At 36.4% G+C, this 15,944-nt stretch overlaps 1 protein-coding gene across 1 annotated transcript in view; it reads right to left on the reverse strand.

The window, feature by feature from the left end:
• The window catches only part of LOC150078283 (eukaryotic translation initiation factor 2-alpha kinase 3-like), a 280,030-nt gene that overhangs the window by 147,252 nt on the left and 116,834 nt on the right, over positions 1 to 15,944 (reverse strand). The window contains exon 6 of the mRNA XM_090385567.1: positions 11,754 to 11,886. Within this exon, the coding sequence (XP_090241693.1) occupies positions 11,754 to 11,886 (133 nt within the window). The remainder of the gene's footprint in view (positions 1 to 11,753; positions 11,887 to 15,944) is intronic.

A 15,944-nucleotide genomic window follows, 5' to 3' on the forward strand; every position in this document is an offset into this window, starting at 1 on the left:
ACAGATGTAGGATAGACGTGCGGAAATTTGCCTTTAGCCAGCGGGTGGTTGGTTGGTGGAACAGACTTCCATCCCTTGTCGTGGAAGTTGATAGCCTAAATAAGTTTAAGGCTCAGCTGGACAGGTATTCTGAACGAACAGAGGGGTGAAGTGGAAGTGGGTTTTTTTTTTTTTTTTGGCTGATGCTGCATAAGCTTGCTTTCTTGCATCAAATGCCTCTACTAATGCTAATTTCCTAGTAGTAATGGTAATAGCAGTAGCTCACCCTGATGACTGTCGTTAACCGCCCTGCCAACCTTTCTATCATTTGCAAATTTAAACATTAAACCTGATATATCTTCATCAATATCATTGATAAATATTGAAAACAACAATGGGACCAGCACTGAAACCTGGGAACTCCACTAACATCATTAGTCCATGAAGAGCAGTGCCCACTGATAACCACTCTCTGTCTTCTTCCAATTAACCATCCCTTTATCTATAGCTCTAACCTGCCCTTAATGTCACAGCAGTCTTTTATGTGCAACAATATAAAAAACCTTCCTGAAATCCAAGACTCTCGATTTACTGGGATCGGATTAACCAGAAAGCAGATTAGCCGGGACACTTCAAGACTCCAAATTAAAAAAAAAAAATTTTTTAAAATCAACCAAAAATCATAAAATTCAAGTAATAACTATAATAGATCAAAAACAGATGTTTTGCAAGTTGTAAATAAGCAAGAAGTGGCATTATAAGTCGTCATTGGGAGATTAGTGTACCTATTATCTTGATATAGAAGTATGGCATTGCAACCCCCACTGTCTTCAGACCCATCACGCTTAAAAAAAAAAAAAAAAAAAAAAAAAGAGAGAGAGAGAGAGAACAAGTGCTTAATTTGTTTTAGTGCACTGCATCGATTGTTGTGTTCTGTTGCACCGCAAAAAGACAAATTTTGTTTCATTATTTATGTCAAGGATGTTGAAATTTTTTTATAGTAAATTTTTTTTTTGGTTTAGAAATTGCGAAAATGAGGTAAACACAAAAGAGTTGTGCTTTCAGTTAAACAAAACCTTGACATTACTGAAAAGTTTGAAAACGGTGCATCCACTAAATCTCTAATGAACCATTATAATGTTGGTGACCAAACCATATGCAACATCATAAAAAATAAAGGGAAGCATCGTATTGGACACGCGAGTAGTACATGGTAAGCTTTTTTGTTTTTTTTTATCTATCGCCATATTTTTTATGTAGGTTGCTGAACATTTTTCAATACAGTAAGTCCCTGACTTATGTAACTATGGATTTATGTAAATTTTTTTTTGCTCAATTTTTTTTTTTTTGGGATTGTAAAATTTAAAACAAAAAAATAAATAAATAAAATAAGCATCCAATAACAACAATCATGGCACGCACAAATTGCACAAGTGAGATACGGAATAACAAGCATAAAAATAGGAAAGAAGAGAAGATTCTTACAATTTATTTGTGGTTTTTTTTATATATGACTGAAGATTTCAGTGAAGGGGACACACATTTCACCTTAATTACGTAAAAGCCTGCAGAATACCAGCTATCGGTATTTTTGCAAATGCAATAAGATCGAGTTTGGTTAAAGACTGCTGTACAAATTGGAGAAGTATGGCATTAGAGACAAGTTACAGCTATGGATAAAAGGTTGGTTGAATGGCAGAGGGTAGTAATTAATGGCACTCTCTTTCTTGGAGTAATAGAGTCCCTTGGCTTCCTACTGTTTTCAATATTAACATTATTTATGTAGACATACTGATATATTAGACATATTGTCTAAGTTTGCAGATGATAAAAATGCTGGCAGGGTGGTTAATAACAAGAATTATTGTATGCTACTGCAACAAGGCTTAGAAAAATAAAACAAATTAGCTGAGAAGTGGTCAATTGAAATTTAATAGTGATAAATACAATCTACTGCATATGGGTAGCAGTAATCCCAGCATTATATACCAATTGGTGTTACCCCACTAAAAGACCTACAGTTGATATCCAAGCAAACTATTATTCTTTGCCCAGGCAGTAGTGCATAGGCATTTTGGAGATATTGTATGCCTGGTGTTATATCCTCTCCAGGTCTACAATAGAAGGAGATCTAGAATGGAGGTGCAAGGGTAATATAGATAAGCATTCATCTAATGATATTGGTCAAAGTAACGCTTGCATATACCAAGTGGTGAGCTGTGAATATATTAACAATGGGCTTGCAGTTTTTCCGACCTTCTACAGAGTAAATTTGATCGGTCACGGAAGTGACGTCATCTGCAGCTTCCACCAGCGGCACTTCCCATGCTCGCATTACTAGTAGTGTGATTAGATTGTGTGACGCAATTTTCGTGATGGGTTTGATATCTCGAATCAAAGACAGATTCAGGGGGGTGGACAGATGGGACTTATTACCCCCTTAACCATGTTAAACTTAACCATACTAATATCCCCCCCCCCTCTACATTGCTACTGTCACTAGTTCTTTGAATACTGTGCAAAATGTCGGAACCACACGGATATTCAGCTACTGTGATGATTGTAAACATAGACAGGAGAAATTTACTGGAAGGCGTGGATCACTCACTTCTCTGAAAAACATATACCTGTTTGCCGGAGTAAAGAGGAACCACACCACAGGTTGACCAGAGGCTATTATCCGTGTTGGGAATCTTCCTAATCCTCTGACTGGCTATGGAAAGCATATTGACTAGCACAACTTCTCGGTATGTGACTGCATAGGTTTTATGGACACCACTAACATCGTGAAACAGTAATCCCTTTCACCCTTAATTTGCGCTTTCTAATTACCTAAATTGTCTAAAGGACAGAGGTGAAAACAATGCATACAAAGTTGTCTCTCCTAATCCATTCGTTATATGGAAATTTTCTTTGTTCAACGAAAACTATTTTAAATGTAATTACCAAGGGGAATTTTAAAAAATTCACTGTAAAGAAGTTTGTTAAACAAAGGTCCCACTGTAATTAAATCAAAAATGAACAATTTTAAAACACACGTAACTAGTCGATTGCGTCATTAAAATGCTGGGGGATGGGGCCTCATTTTCCCTGACATAGTTTCGGCTCTGGATACTCAATAACTGCATACAAGATTTCATTTGTAAATTAAATGATCATCTCAACAATGAGCTTGCAAATTTTCAAAAAAAATAAATAAAATAACAATGGGCTTGCAAATTTTCAAAAAAAAATAACAATGGGCTCTAGCAAGCCAACTATAGCTCACCACTGCCTATACCTCAGTACTTGTTTGTTATTGCAACAGATCAAATTAGTAAGAGGTTCTGAGGGCAGAAACATTTCAAATGAGCGGGTAGCTATTAGCAGGGCAGCAAGCTTAAATAACTTCAAGAGGTGTGTCAGAGTAGTTAACTATACAAGAATACTTAAGTCTTAATTGTTTATACAGTAATATCAGAAGTATCGTCAATAAAATGAGTAAATTCGAACTGCTGGTTAGGACAAGTAATGCTAACATAACAGGGCTTACAGAAACATGGTGTCACCCAGAAATAGGGGATGATGCATTTCAGTATGGTATGTACAATGTATTTAGGAAGGATAGGACAGATAGAAGGGATGTTGGGTCACGCTTCTTATCAAAAGCAGTCTGAGCATGATGAAAGCTTTCCTGGATTCAGAAGTTTTGCATGCTAGTATAGAATCTGTATGATGTGAGATAGTTGGAAGCAAAGTATAATGAGAGTGGGAGTAATCTATAGGACAGTGATTGTGAAGATTATTATGAGAGCCTCTACATGCAAATGGAATGGGCAAGTGCAAATGTCTTATTATGGGTGATTTTAATTTGACTCTAATTGATTGGAGCAAATAAGGACTCTTGACATAGGGGAAAATTTTTTTAAATCAACTAGATGATTTTTATTTGTATCAACATGTCAGGGAAAGTGCTAGAGAAAAGAACAGTCTAGACCTGATCTTATTATATCATCATGAATCCGATATAATAAAACTGATAGTACAAGAACCAGTAGCAAGAAGTGATCACGGAGTTCTATGGCAAATGAAAGGGTTATAATTTCAGAAATGGAAATTACAATGGCTTAAGGTGCTGCATGGCCTCTATTAACTGGGTAGATATCTCACAGAATGCAAATACAATTGAATTATGGTATACCTTTAAAACATTAATCACAGAAGCCTTGAATGCGTAAATACCATTAAAAAAAATACTACATGAGGAGGATTCCAAGTGGGATTAATAATGAAGTTGCCAGATTACTTGAGCAGAAAAAGACGGCATGGAAAAGTAACAGGGCAATAAAAAGTACCAAAGCCTATAACAGCTACAACTTTCAAATGCCACAGAAAAGATTAGGCTGGCAAAGGCAGATTATGAGAAATTGCTGGCAAAGAGAACAAAGTGTGAGGATAAGGAATTCTTCCCATATATAAATGCTAAGAAGAGAAGGGCAAATCAGAATGGACCATTATGTAACGGATGTGAACAGTATTAGATACCCCAGCTGATATTGCAGATGAACTCAACAGTTACCTTGCATTGATATTTACTTGGAAAATTAAATGCACTAGGCATAATCCTTATGGGTTTTGATAATTAACTATATAATATCGGTGTAAATACACCATAGTTAACCCATAGATTTGAGCTACGATTGTAGCGTAGAAGGCATCTCATAATGTGGTTGCCTTCACAACAAGATAGCTACTATTGAATTACTTCGAATAAATAATGCTTCTCTAGCAGAGAAGACTACTGTTATTTATTTTTCAGTGGTACCACCACTATTACTTTTACTACCACCACTTACTGTTATTTATTTTTCAGTGGTACCACCACTGAAAAATAAATAACAGTAGTCTTCTCTACTAGAGAAGCGTTATTTATTTGAAGTAATTCAATAGTAACTATCTTGTTGTGAAGGCAACCACATTATGAGATACATTTAAAATGATGCCTTCTACGCTACAATCGTAGCTCAAATCTATGGGTTAACTATGGTGTATTTACACCGATATTATATAGTTAATTGATATTTACAGAAGAAAAACCCTTTATGTCAACGAGAAATTATGGGAATGAAGTTGAAAAATATGTAATTAATGATATTGAAATTTCATATGATTATTTAATGAAAAAAACTTTTGAGCCTACAGGCAAGTAAGGCTCCTGGGGTTGATGGCATATACCTTATAATTTGAAGGGAGGCAGCAAGTAAGCGCATTGAATGATTGAGGCTTATTATGAGAGCATCACTGGACTCAGATGAGATTCTGTTGGAGTGGAAAAGTGTCAATGTATCGCCAATACAAAAAGGCAGTTCTAAGAGTGTAGTGGGAAATTTCCAACCAGTCAGTCTATCTACAGTAGTAGGGAAAATCATGGAGTCAATGATCATTTAGATAGAAATGCAATTCTGAAAGATACACAGCCAATCATACAGCCAATACGCTTGATCTTTATCTCACAAACAACCCTTCTAAGTACACAGTCGAAGTGAGAGGTCCTTTAGGCACTTCAGATCACAACATGGTGATTGTCTCTTCTCCAATGGAACCTTTATCTCATGGCTATTCCCAAACTCGTGTTGTTTGGCATTACAAGAATGCAAAATGGGATGACCTGCGAGACTTCTTTTCTTCTTTTCCTTGGTCGGATTACTGTTTCAAAACTTCTGATGTCAACATTTGCTCAGATCGTGTCAGTGAAATTATTCTTGCTGGAATGGAATCCTTTATCCCACACTCCACTTGAAAATCCCGTCCTTTATCTAAACCTTGGTTTTCCAATAAATGTGCTGAGGCTGTTCAAGAGAAGAATGTTGCATATCATAATTGGCTTGTTTCTAATTCTTCAGTTTCATTTTCTGCCTACACCAAAGCTCGCAACAATTGTAAAGCAGTTATTAATCAGTCCAAACTAGAGTTTGAACAGGCTAAGAGTAGAAAACTTGTTTCTTGCCCTAATGGTAGCCGAGCATTCTGGTCTCTTGCCAAAAATATTGGCCGCAACTTTTGCCCATCTCTGCTCCCACCTCTGTCCAAACCAGATGGTTCTGTTATCACTTCAGCCAAGGACTGACCTGCTAGTATCCCATTTTTCTTCAAACTCATGTATTAATGATCTTGGTAAAACACCTCCCACCATTCCCAACACGCTCCATTCAATGTCTCCTGTGGTCTTCCGTCAAAAGGATATCAGAAGGATTTTGACGAATCTTGATGCTAAGAAAGCTCAAGGTCCTGATGGTATTTCTCCACTTGTTCTCAAAACCTGTGCTCCTGAACTTACTCCTATTCTTTGCTGCCTTTTTCACTTTCTTATTCCAAAGGTGTTTTTCCTTCTGCTTGGAAATTTGCTCATATCCAGCCAGTTCCTAAAAAGGGTGACAAATCCCTCCCATCCAATTATTGTCCCATTGCAATTACTTCTACTCTCTCTAAAGTAATGGAGAAATCAATTAACCGCCAACTCTTAAACTACCAGAAACCTTCTGTCTGATCAACGATTGCCAGTATGGATTCCGTCAGTGTCGATCCACTGGTAATATTCTGGCTTATGTTACCTATTTATGGACTGATTCAATGGAAAGGTTCGGTGAAACACAAGTAGTTGCTCTTGACATCTCAAAGGCTTTCGATCGTGTTTAGCATAAAGGTCTTCTAAACAAGCTTCCATCTTACAGTTTGGCAACTGTTTTTAGTAATTGGTTATCCAGTTTTCTCTGTGATCGCTCACTGAGGGTGATGGTAGATGGCTCTCTGTCTTCTAACTTCTCCACTAATGCCGGTGTCCCCCAAAGTTCAGTTCTTTCCCCCACTCTTTTCCTCTTGTATATTAATGACCTTCTTTCATTGACCGGAAATGCTATCCATAGTTTTGCCGATGATAGCACATTGCATTTGACTTTCCATTTTGAGAAACCTTGTCCTGCTCACTCAGCTTCAACGTCTCGAAAATTTGCTATCAATTCCTTAAATGCTGATCTTCAGGTAATTCTCCAGTGGGGCAAAAACAACTTAGTTGATTTCAACCCTTCTAAAACTCAGTGTTGTCTTATATCTCGCAAAAAGGATTCTTCTGCTCCTATGCTTATCTTTAGTGACACTCCAATTTCTAGGCAAAATGATATATCTGTTTTGGGGATTACCCTGACTTCTAATCTCTCTTGGCACAAGCACATTACAAATATTGCTTCCTCTGCATCTAAAAAACTTGGTTTTCTCTTTTGCTCTCGGTGTTACTTTTCTTCCAAACAGCTGCTCACTCTGTATAAATTGCAAATCCGCCCTGCCACGGAATATTGTTCCCACATCTGGGGTGGTGCCCCTAAAACCTCTCTCTTAGGCTTCTTGATTCCATTCAGAAGAGGGCAGTTAGGTTAATTAATGATTCATCTCTAACAGAGTCTCTCCACTCGCTGTCTCATAGACGTACTATTTTTGCTGCATGCCTCTTCTACAGATACTTCCACGGGCACTGTTCTTCTGAATTGGCTTCTATAATTCCCGCTCCCTCTTTTAAAACAGTCCGAACATGTGCTACCACCAGCCAACATCCATTTACTGTCCAACTTCAAACTCACAGAACCAACTTTTCATCTTCCTTGTTTATTCATTCAACTGCCGTTTTCTGGAACAACCTTCCTTCATACATATTTCCTGAAAATTACAGTCTACAAAAGTTCAAGTCCAATGTCAACAAATATCTTCTTTCGTCTTCTCAATCTCCAACCAAAGCATGGTACTAAGTACTATAGGTTCTAATACCTCTCGTGTTTGGGGTTTACATAAAAAAAAAAAAGAAACACCATATGGCTGTTATTAATACTAATATGAACAGATTCAAGCTGGATGGTTACATGAGCACAAGTTGGATGACTGTTACATAGTGAATTTACTTTTGCAACTGTAACTGATTCATTTCTGACTATGACAGCTTCCCAGGTGGTTTCCGAAGTGTTTTCCACAACTCTGTATGAGCGTGGATATCCACAAACTCTGCCCTTGTGGGTGCACGGCTCCTGAATTGCTAGGTTCTCAATGTGCTCCACTTCCATTTTTAATTTTATCTAGTCTACCACAGCATGGGCTCTTTGAACATTCAATCGTAAGAACTTCAAATGCCTCATTCTGGTGTTTTGAACTATCCATAATCAGTTCGTGTCTTGAGTTGTTCCGCAGCGTTTAAGTAGCTGGGACATTTTGAGTCCCTGATGGAATGGGTATACTCTACTATTGTTTTACAATGGCACATTTAGGTAGTTGATTTCTGGCTTTGCACTGTTTGAAGTCATGCCCACATGGCTTCCTTTTGAGTACATGTATGTGAGGTATACCCATGCCTCATACACTTAAAACATTTAAGAATGGAAAAATGCTCACAGTATTTGTGGCTTGTTCATCCAATATAAAGTCTTTCTTGTGTTTTAAATTGCTTTCAAATCCTGGATGATACCTATAGTACCCAATTACAGGTTAGGTTTGAGTGGGATTTGGTTGGGTATTTCATTATTATTTCTTGCTGGAGTTTTTCTTTAGTCTTGAGTTTATTTGGATTTCTTTCAAATAGCTCCTCCATGATATATTCAAAAGGCTGCAGATTTTTGGTTATTGCACTTTTAACTGCCTCACTTGAGGTCAGTTGGCTATTTTCTGTTGCTCTTATGATTACTAAATTGCTTTCCTTTCTTTCTGGAGTTTGTGTTCTCAAGTTTGGTTGATCTTTAGTAGGAAGTTTCTTTTTCAGTAAGTTAGCACAGGTGGTAACACTCTTTTGCCTTTCAGCTCCTTGGGCTTCTTTTATGTCCAATAAAAGAAGCTCAAGTTTGGCCAAAATTAATTGTTTTAGAAAACATACAAAACAGACTACACAACCTGGTGAATAACCAGGTTGTGTAAGTCTATTTTGTATGTTTTCTTCTTCAGTAGAGTCATTTTCATTATTATTATCAGTTTTTGTTGAATCTGGTTCTTGGTCAGAAATAATAGTTGTTGGGGGGGCCTCGAATTCCAATCTTGTAGTGGGTTTTTGACGCTTTTTTGTTGATGTAGACCCAGTTCTATATAATCATTTTGTTGGACAGATGTGTCTCTGCTTGATTGGTAAGTTTCTTTGCACCTACAGACAAGTTCTGAATCTCACTTTAAGATTACGACATTTTGGTTTGGGGGTGAAAGTACTAATAACCTATTATTAAGCTTTCTTTAAATACCTTAGTGTTAGAGAAATCTAATGGCACCATATTTTCACTGATAGTGTTGGTAGTTCCTGAGTCATGCTCAGTTAAAGTTACGGTAAATTAAGTACTTATGGGGGAGGGGGTGAAATCAGTCGATATATAGTAAAGTTCACCAAATATGGACACTATAGTGGTCTGTGCACTATACTAGGGCACAGACCACTAAAACCTCCTTATCTAATAAATTATCAACTACAAATTTAGTTGCATTGTAATAAAGCCACATCTATACCCAGTTGATCCATGAAAAACAATGGGAATTTCGGCTGGTTAACTATTGTTCTCGATGCCATCAGCATGGGCAATGCCACTGTCCACACCACAGCGAGCAACAGTGTAGAGAAGACCTCTTTTCATAAATCAGTGAATATACTGTGGAAATAAATAAAAAAGCAATTACTTGGATGCAGAAGACATTCTACATTAAATGTAATCCAAAACCATAATTATTCCTGCAAAAAAAACACAAATTAAAAGAGCATGAAACTCAAGAGCATGAAAACCATAGAGATGGGACAGGCCGCAAGGTAGGAAGGGGAGAGGATTAATGTGCTTGGTTAAGAAGCACTTAGAGTCTAGGGCAGTAGCACCCAAATGACACGGCGCCTTCGTAGTCAGATGGGCAGGAGCAGCAGTGCGTAGCACATGCTTCTTGATTAGACCGGGGTCCAAGTCCGTGACCACCAAATACAGAGGATGCAGAAAGGTCAGGGAATGACCATCGCATATTCCCGGAGCAATATGGCCTTAGTTGCTAATGCTCTTAAAAACTAAATAATAACAACAACAACCAAAATGACACAGGTGGCAAGTGTAATATTGAGTCAATGTGGCATCACATAGGCAATGTAAAGACAAAAGTGACAACAGGAGTGTGTTACAGGCCTAATGATTGTGATAAGTATAACAAATAACTATACATATATATTATGATTACAGTAGGAGTGCATTACATTCCTACTGTATTAGTATTATAGTGGGAGTGTGTTATGACTGTGATAAGTACAACAAACAACTACACAGAGAAATAGAGTGGGCCAGTCTTATAATGGGGGGGGGGATATCTTTCCAGATATTGACTGGAACTTGTGAGTTAGCCACTCACACACTAGCAAGACTTTTGTAGATTTACTAGATGACTGTTTTCTACATAAGCATGTTAGAGAGGCAAGAGGAGAAAACAATACTGTTGATCTGATTATCAGCAGTGCTTCTTCATGCATTAAGAAACTCTACATAAAGGAACCAACAGGTAGCAGTGATCATAATATACTGATCTGGGATCTACTTAAAGATATAACCACAGCCACAGTAAAGGAGAGGGATTTTGCTTTCAAGAAGGCTACCACAGTAGTTTCAGACAGTTTTTAAATTCCATACAGTAGGACCAACTGATGATGTTACCATCCACAAATTATAATGGGAAGCATTTGGGAAAATAATCATAGAAGCTACTAAGCTTTTTATACCAACTAAAAGATACTGTTTCAGGTTCAGACCCAAATGGATGTCAGATGAACTGATGAGACTTGTAACAGAGAAGAAAAATGAATGAGATTATTATAAATTAGAAGAGGACAAAGAAATCTACAGTACACACAAAATGGTCTGCAATCAAGTCAATAAGGGAAGTTAGACAAACTAAGGCAGATAACGAGAAGTCTTTGGATAAGAATGCAAAGAAAAGTAACAATGAATTCTTTGCTTATATACCAGAAGAAAGGGATGAACTGCATTGTTCCAATAGTTATGAATGGCATAAATGTTTATGATCCTGTTCAGGTTGCTGACAACCTAAATAAACATTTTGTATCTACATTTCTCTGGTTTTTCCAAACTGACCATACAAGTGTGGAAACCTCATTTTATCAAGTACAAAGATCTGCTGGAAAGGATGCACAGAACGGCAATAAGATTATATGGAGCACAAAGGAATTCTTACCAAAAAAAGACTGTGGTTCTTAAATTGCAGTCTCTATAAACTATGCATCTGCATAGTAATCTAAATGAAATGGATAAGGCTTAAAAAGAGTTAAGTAAACTAAATGCTTATTGCATCTTTACCTTCTCAGATGAACCACACATAAATTTAAAATGGAAAAGGATGGTTGCAGAATAAATGTGCAGAAATTCACATTCAGCCAAAAAACAATTAATCGTTGGAAGAAATTTCCATCTAATATTGCGAAGGTGGACAATGTGAATAAATTCACACACAATAATTTGTGTGTGAATTTATTTGGACAATAATTTGGACAAATTATTGGAAAGAATGGTGAAATTAAGTGGTTTTTCTTTTTTATTTTTATTTTTTTTTTTGATGGTGCTATATGCTTTGTTTTCTTGTATCATATTGTCAATAATAATAATATTAATGCTAAAAGATTATAATATTACTTATTTCAATGACAAGACTTAACAAATATTTTAAAAATTATTTTGAACTGTTTGTATAAAAAATATATGATTGTAATTTTAAATTATCAGAGTTAACAAAACTGGACATACCAATGTATAACAAAGGAAGTGGAAATGATTTTCCAGGGTCATCAAGGCCAATTAATGTGTTCTGACTAAAGAGATCAATAGCAGTTAGTACTCCATCCTTCAAATACCAGGAATTAACAATAGGATTTTCAAACTACAAAAAAATAAGTAATTTAAATGAATTAATTTTAAATAGACAAGTGACAATGGTTATATAAGAATCTGTAAAACAATATTTTAAAATTAAAAATTTATTTATGTTTATATGTAAATATTACAGAGGCCACATAACAGAATTTATTTCTCAAATGGCGCACAATGCTGAAAAAAGAACAGGCATTACTACAAGATAGCAGTCGCCTACCTTTTTTCTGATTATGATTGTATTTCATTTATAACAGCTATCATAATCCTCCTTTTCTATAATAGATGTTTAAGTTTTCACTCTGCTGTTTCTAAGTAATATCATGCAAGCAATGTTCATTATACATTCCTGATTGGTAAGTAATTGAAGATTTTGTGACTCAATGATTCTGAACTTTTTTATGATAACCCAAACAGAAATGTATCAAACCTCCAGTACTTAAGCAAGTGTATGAGTAGGTTGTAGTTTGACAGCACAAAAGATACTTATTGGCACTAGACTTCAATTTCTGCAGATTGTAATTTTCAAAAAATACACACAAAGGAAGATTATTCCAAATAAAAAGGTAGAAGAGAAAAAGTAAGTTCTGTGAATAGATGTCAAACAGATCACAGTGAAAAGAACAGATGTGTGAATAGATTGGCTAGCTGCATCATGAGCCTGGACTGGTTTGGAAGAAACAGGCAGAATTATATATGCTAGTTCAGAAGAACAGTGCCACTGAAATAAAGGTAGAACAGATATGCAGAAGAAACTGAATTATTATTACTAGTAGTAGCAAATGAGGAAAACTTATACAGCATCAGCCAAAATAAAAATAGATAAACAAACAATCAAAAAAATAAAAAATAAAACAAAAAACACTTCCCATATCAATTGTCCATCCTCTCTGATAATATTGACCATAAAAAAAAAAAAAAAAACAGCAGCCTTTCACTCCTCCAGAGTAAAAGGCCACTGATTCCAAAAATAGTCTCCATTACAGCTCCACTGAAAGATATATCAAATAACCAATTTCTTATATCTTACAATAAATCATATGCTATTTTAAAAATGAGCCCTATTCATCTTAAAAATACCTTTAACAAATATATAATGTACTACATATACTGTGTTTCTTTAGAAATATTTGTCACTCAGATAGTTTTTCTTATAGTCCATGTTGCTTTCCTTCTTAAGAAACCAGCTGTAACTTCCCAACACGGCAGCATCCCAGTGACCTTGGTACTGCTCTTCCATTGTGAATGCTCTAATGAAAACATTTCCCTTGCTCATTACTTACATTTCCCACTTGCACGATACCAAACGGCAGTCTGTTCCAACAATCGATTACTATTAGCATTAGTAAAGGCACATGATGCAAGAATGCTACTATGTTAATAAAAGAAACTTTTTGCACATCTATATAGCTATCTGTTTTCAACTTAAGTCCTCCCAAGTGCATCGTCTGAGAAAGAACTAGAATAATGACATCATTAAGTTTACTCAATCCATTTGAAGCCTTAAACACTTAATTTCCAAGTGGTGCAATTTGCAGAACCAAATTTCTTTTTGTGGTAAAAGTATCTCTTCATGTTCACTAATTAGGTTGCTCTTCTCTGCACCCATTCTAAGAGATCCACATCTTTCTTAAAATGAGGCTTCAAGACGTATATGTGAACTAAACATTGCCTTATACAATGGAATAATCACTGCCTTGCCACTGCTGGCAAAGTTCTTGTACAAATATTGCTAACAGAACCTCACTAGCTGTTCTAGGAGCCCATCTGCACTACTCACAAAAATTCATGTCAAACTGCACAATTACCCCTAAGTCTCTTTCCACCACTTTGAATGTAGTACCACCCAAATGGTATGTTATTCTGGAATTACTGCAAGATTTACCAACGTTAAACTTCAATTGCCACTTCTCAATCTGCCTGCCTAATTTATCTAGGTCTTGCTGCAGTGGTATACCTTGATTCCTTTCATTAACTATACCCTGGCTTTGTATCAACTGAAAACTTAAGACAATAAGCTTGACATGCCTTAATAAACGTTGTTATTAAATATAATAAATAGTAAGATACCCAGCACTGAACCCTGAGGAGGTACTACACTAACATTACTCCATGAAAAACAGTTCCCATTTACAACAACCTTCTGTCTTCTGCCATTCACCCATCCCTTGGCTCTAATACCACACTTCCACACTGTTCCACAATATTTTTTTGTGGAACAGTGCCAAAAAGTTTTACTGAAATCTAAATATATAATGTTAAAATTATTGTTTGCATTCCATTTCTTTGTTACTGTGTCATAGTAGCTAAGATTGGTCAGACAGATACCCATACTGTTATTTCCATTCCCTAAGATGACACTGCAATATTTATTTAACTATTGACATCATTATTTAACCTGGAACAGAAACAAAGCGGTATCCCCATATCAACTTCATTCTTTACCCTTGAGAATAGTTATATTTTTAAATATATTACACATCAAAATATTAAGTTCACTGTCACCCAGTGGTTCTTTTATCTGAAGACTTAATGCATGAAGGTTCATTGCTAATAATGAGATTAAGAGTATTCTCTTGTAGCCTCTCTATCATGCTGGTGTAGAAAGCATTCATCCAATACATCTACAAAATAACTGCTACTATGTGAACCACCTATCCACAATTTCCATTCAATACAATGTTAAAAAATTCCATTATGAGACATTCTAATTTGTTGGCTTACTCTATTTGCCTCCACAGTCATTCACTATACTTATCACAATTATTTGATCTATAAAAATGTCTACTCTTATTTTTGTTCTCTGTTCATGATACACTAGCCATATTCAAATTCTGCATCCCTTTTCTGCATTTGATGCCTTCAAATTCATCAAATTTATTTACAACCAGCATTAATGTAAAAGTAGGTATACACACTTGTGTTTGCTTTTGGTAACCCTAAAATAACCAATGTATTTGCTTAGAACATAATGATCTCTGGCATGGGGTCATCATGCTATAATGTTGGAGTATAATCTTCAAGACCTCACTTTTCAGGCTGCTGCTGTTGTTATTGTTGTTATTATTTGTTTTTTTAGGAGCATTAGCAACTAAAGCCATATTGCTCCGTGGATATGCGGTGGTCATTCCCTGACCTTTCCGCATCTTCCGTATTTGGTGGTGACGGGCTTGAACCCCAGTCTAATCAAGAAGCATGTGCTAAGCACTGCTGCTCCTTCCCATCTGGCTATGGAGGAGGCTCAGGCTGCTGCATATAGAGCCGTGCTGAGGGTGAGGTGAACGACACTCCTGCCTCAGGTTAAAAGCTGAAAGGGGTGCCAAAAGAAAGATTACATAATTGCCAATGTTGCCATCATTAACAGTAGGGCACAATTTTCCATTCTTGCCCAAGGTACTAAAATGGCTTGGCACGGCCTTGGCTGCACGTTCCAAAAGAAGCAATGCAAGAATCAGTTTCACCTCTGCCCGTGACTGCTGTTAATCTATTACTCTATATCCTCACCAACCCAGATGCAGTTTTCTGACCCACCCAATGCTGCACTGAAAGCATCACAAAATATTCTTGCACCCCTTCTATTTAAGTGTATCATATTCCTGTAAAAATAGTCTCAAACCTCAGTATTGTTCCACCTGTAGTGTGAAAAATATGTCTGCTGCTCATTCGGTTAGAGATAAGAAGTGTCCTGAATACATATTTGCATTGAAAGTTACTAAGGAAGGAACGTATTCTGTGCTTTATAGTAATGAGCAATAGCACTCTTACCCACAGAAATAATATGTATGGCGAACTCAAGGTGCCCCAAGTTAATGTGCAGCGTGCAAGATCTGTAGAAGATCACCTAAGATTAGTTTGTGAACGTGAAAGGATTGACATTGTTTGTGTTCAGGAACCCTATGTTTATAGGGGTCAGCTTAATGGATATCCCAACTCTATTAGAATTGTCTCAAAGAAGTGTGACAAACTAAGGGCTACTATACTAATTTTCAGCTCAGATCTGGTTGTGACCAGAACTGATTATGTACATCGCATGCAGTCTGCGTTGGTATTGAAGCTAGTCGGGGACAA

This window comes from Mastigoproctus giganteus, chromosome 11 (assembly GCF_048544385.1).
Source record: "Mastigoproctus giganteus isolate SK-2022 chromosome 11, ASM4854438v1, whole genome shotgun sequence".
Taxonomy (NCBI): Eukaryota; Metazoa; Arthropoda; class Arachnida; order Uropygi; family Thelyphonidae; genus Mastigoproctus; species Mastigoproctus giganteus.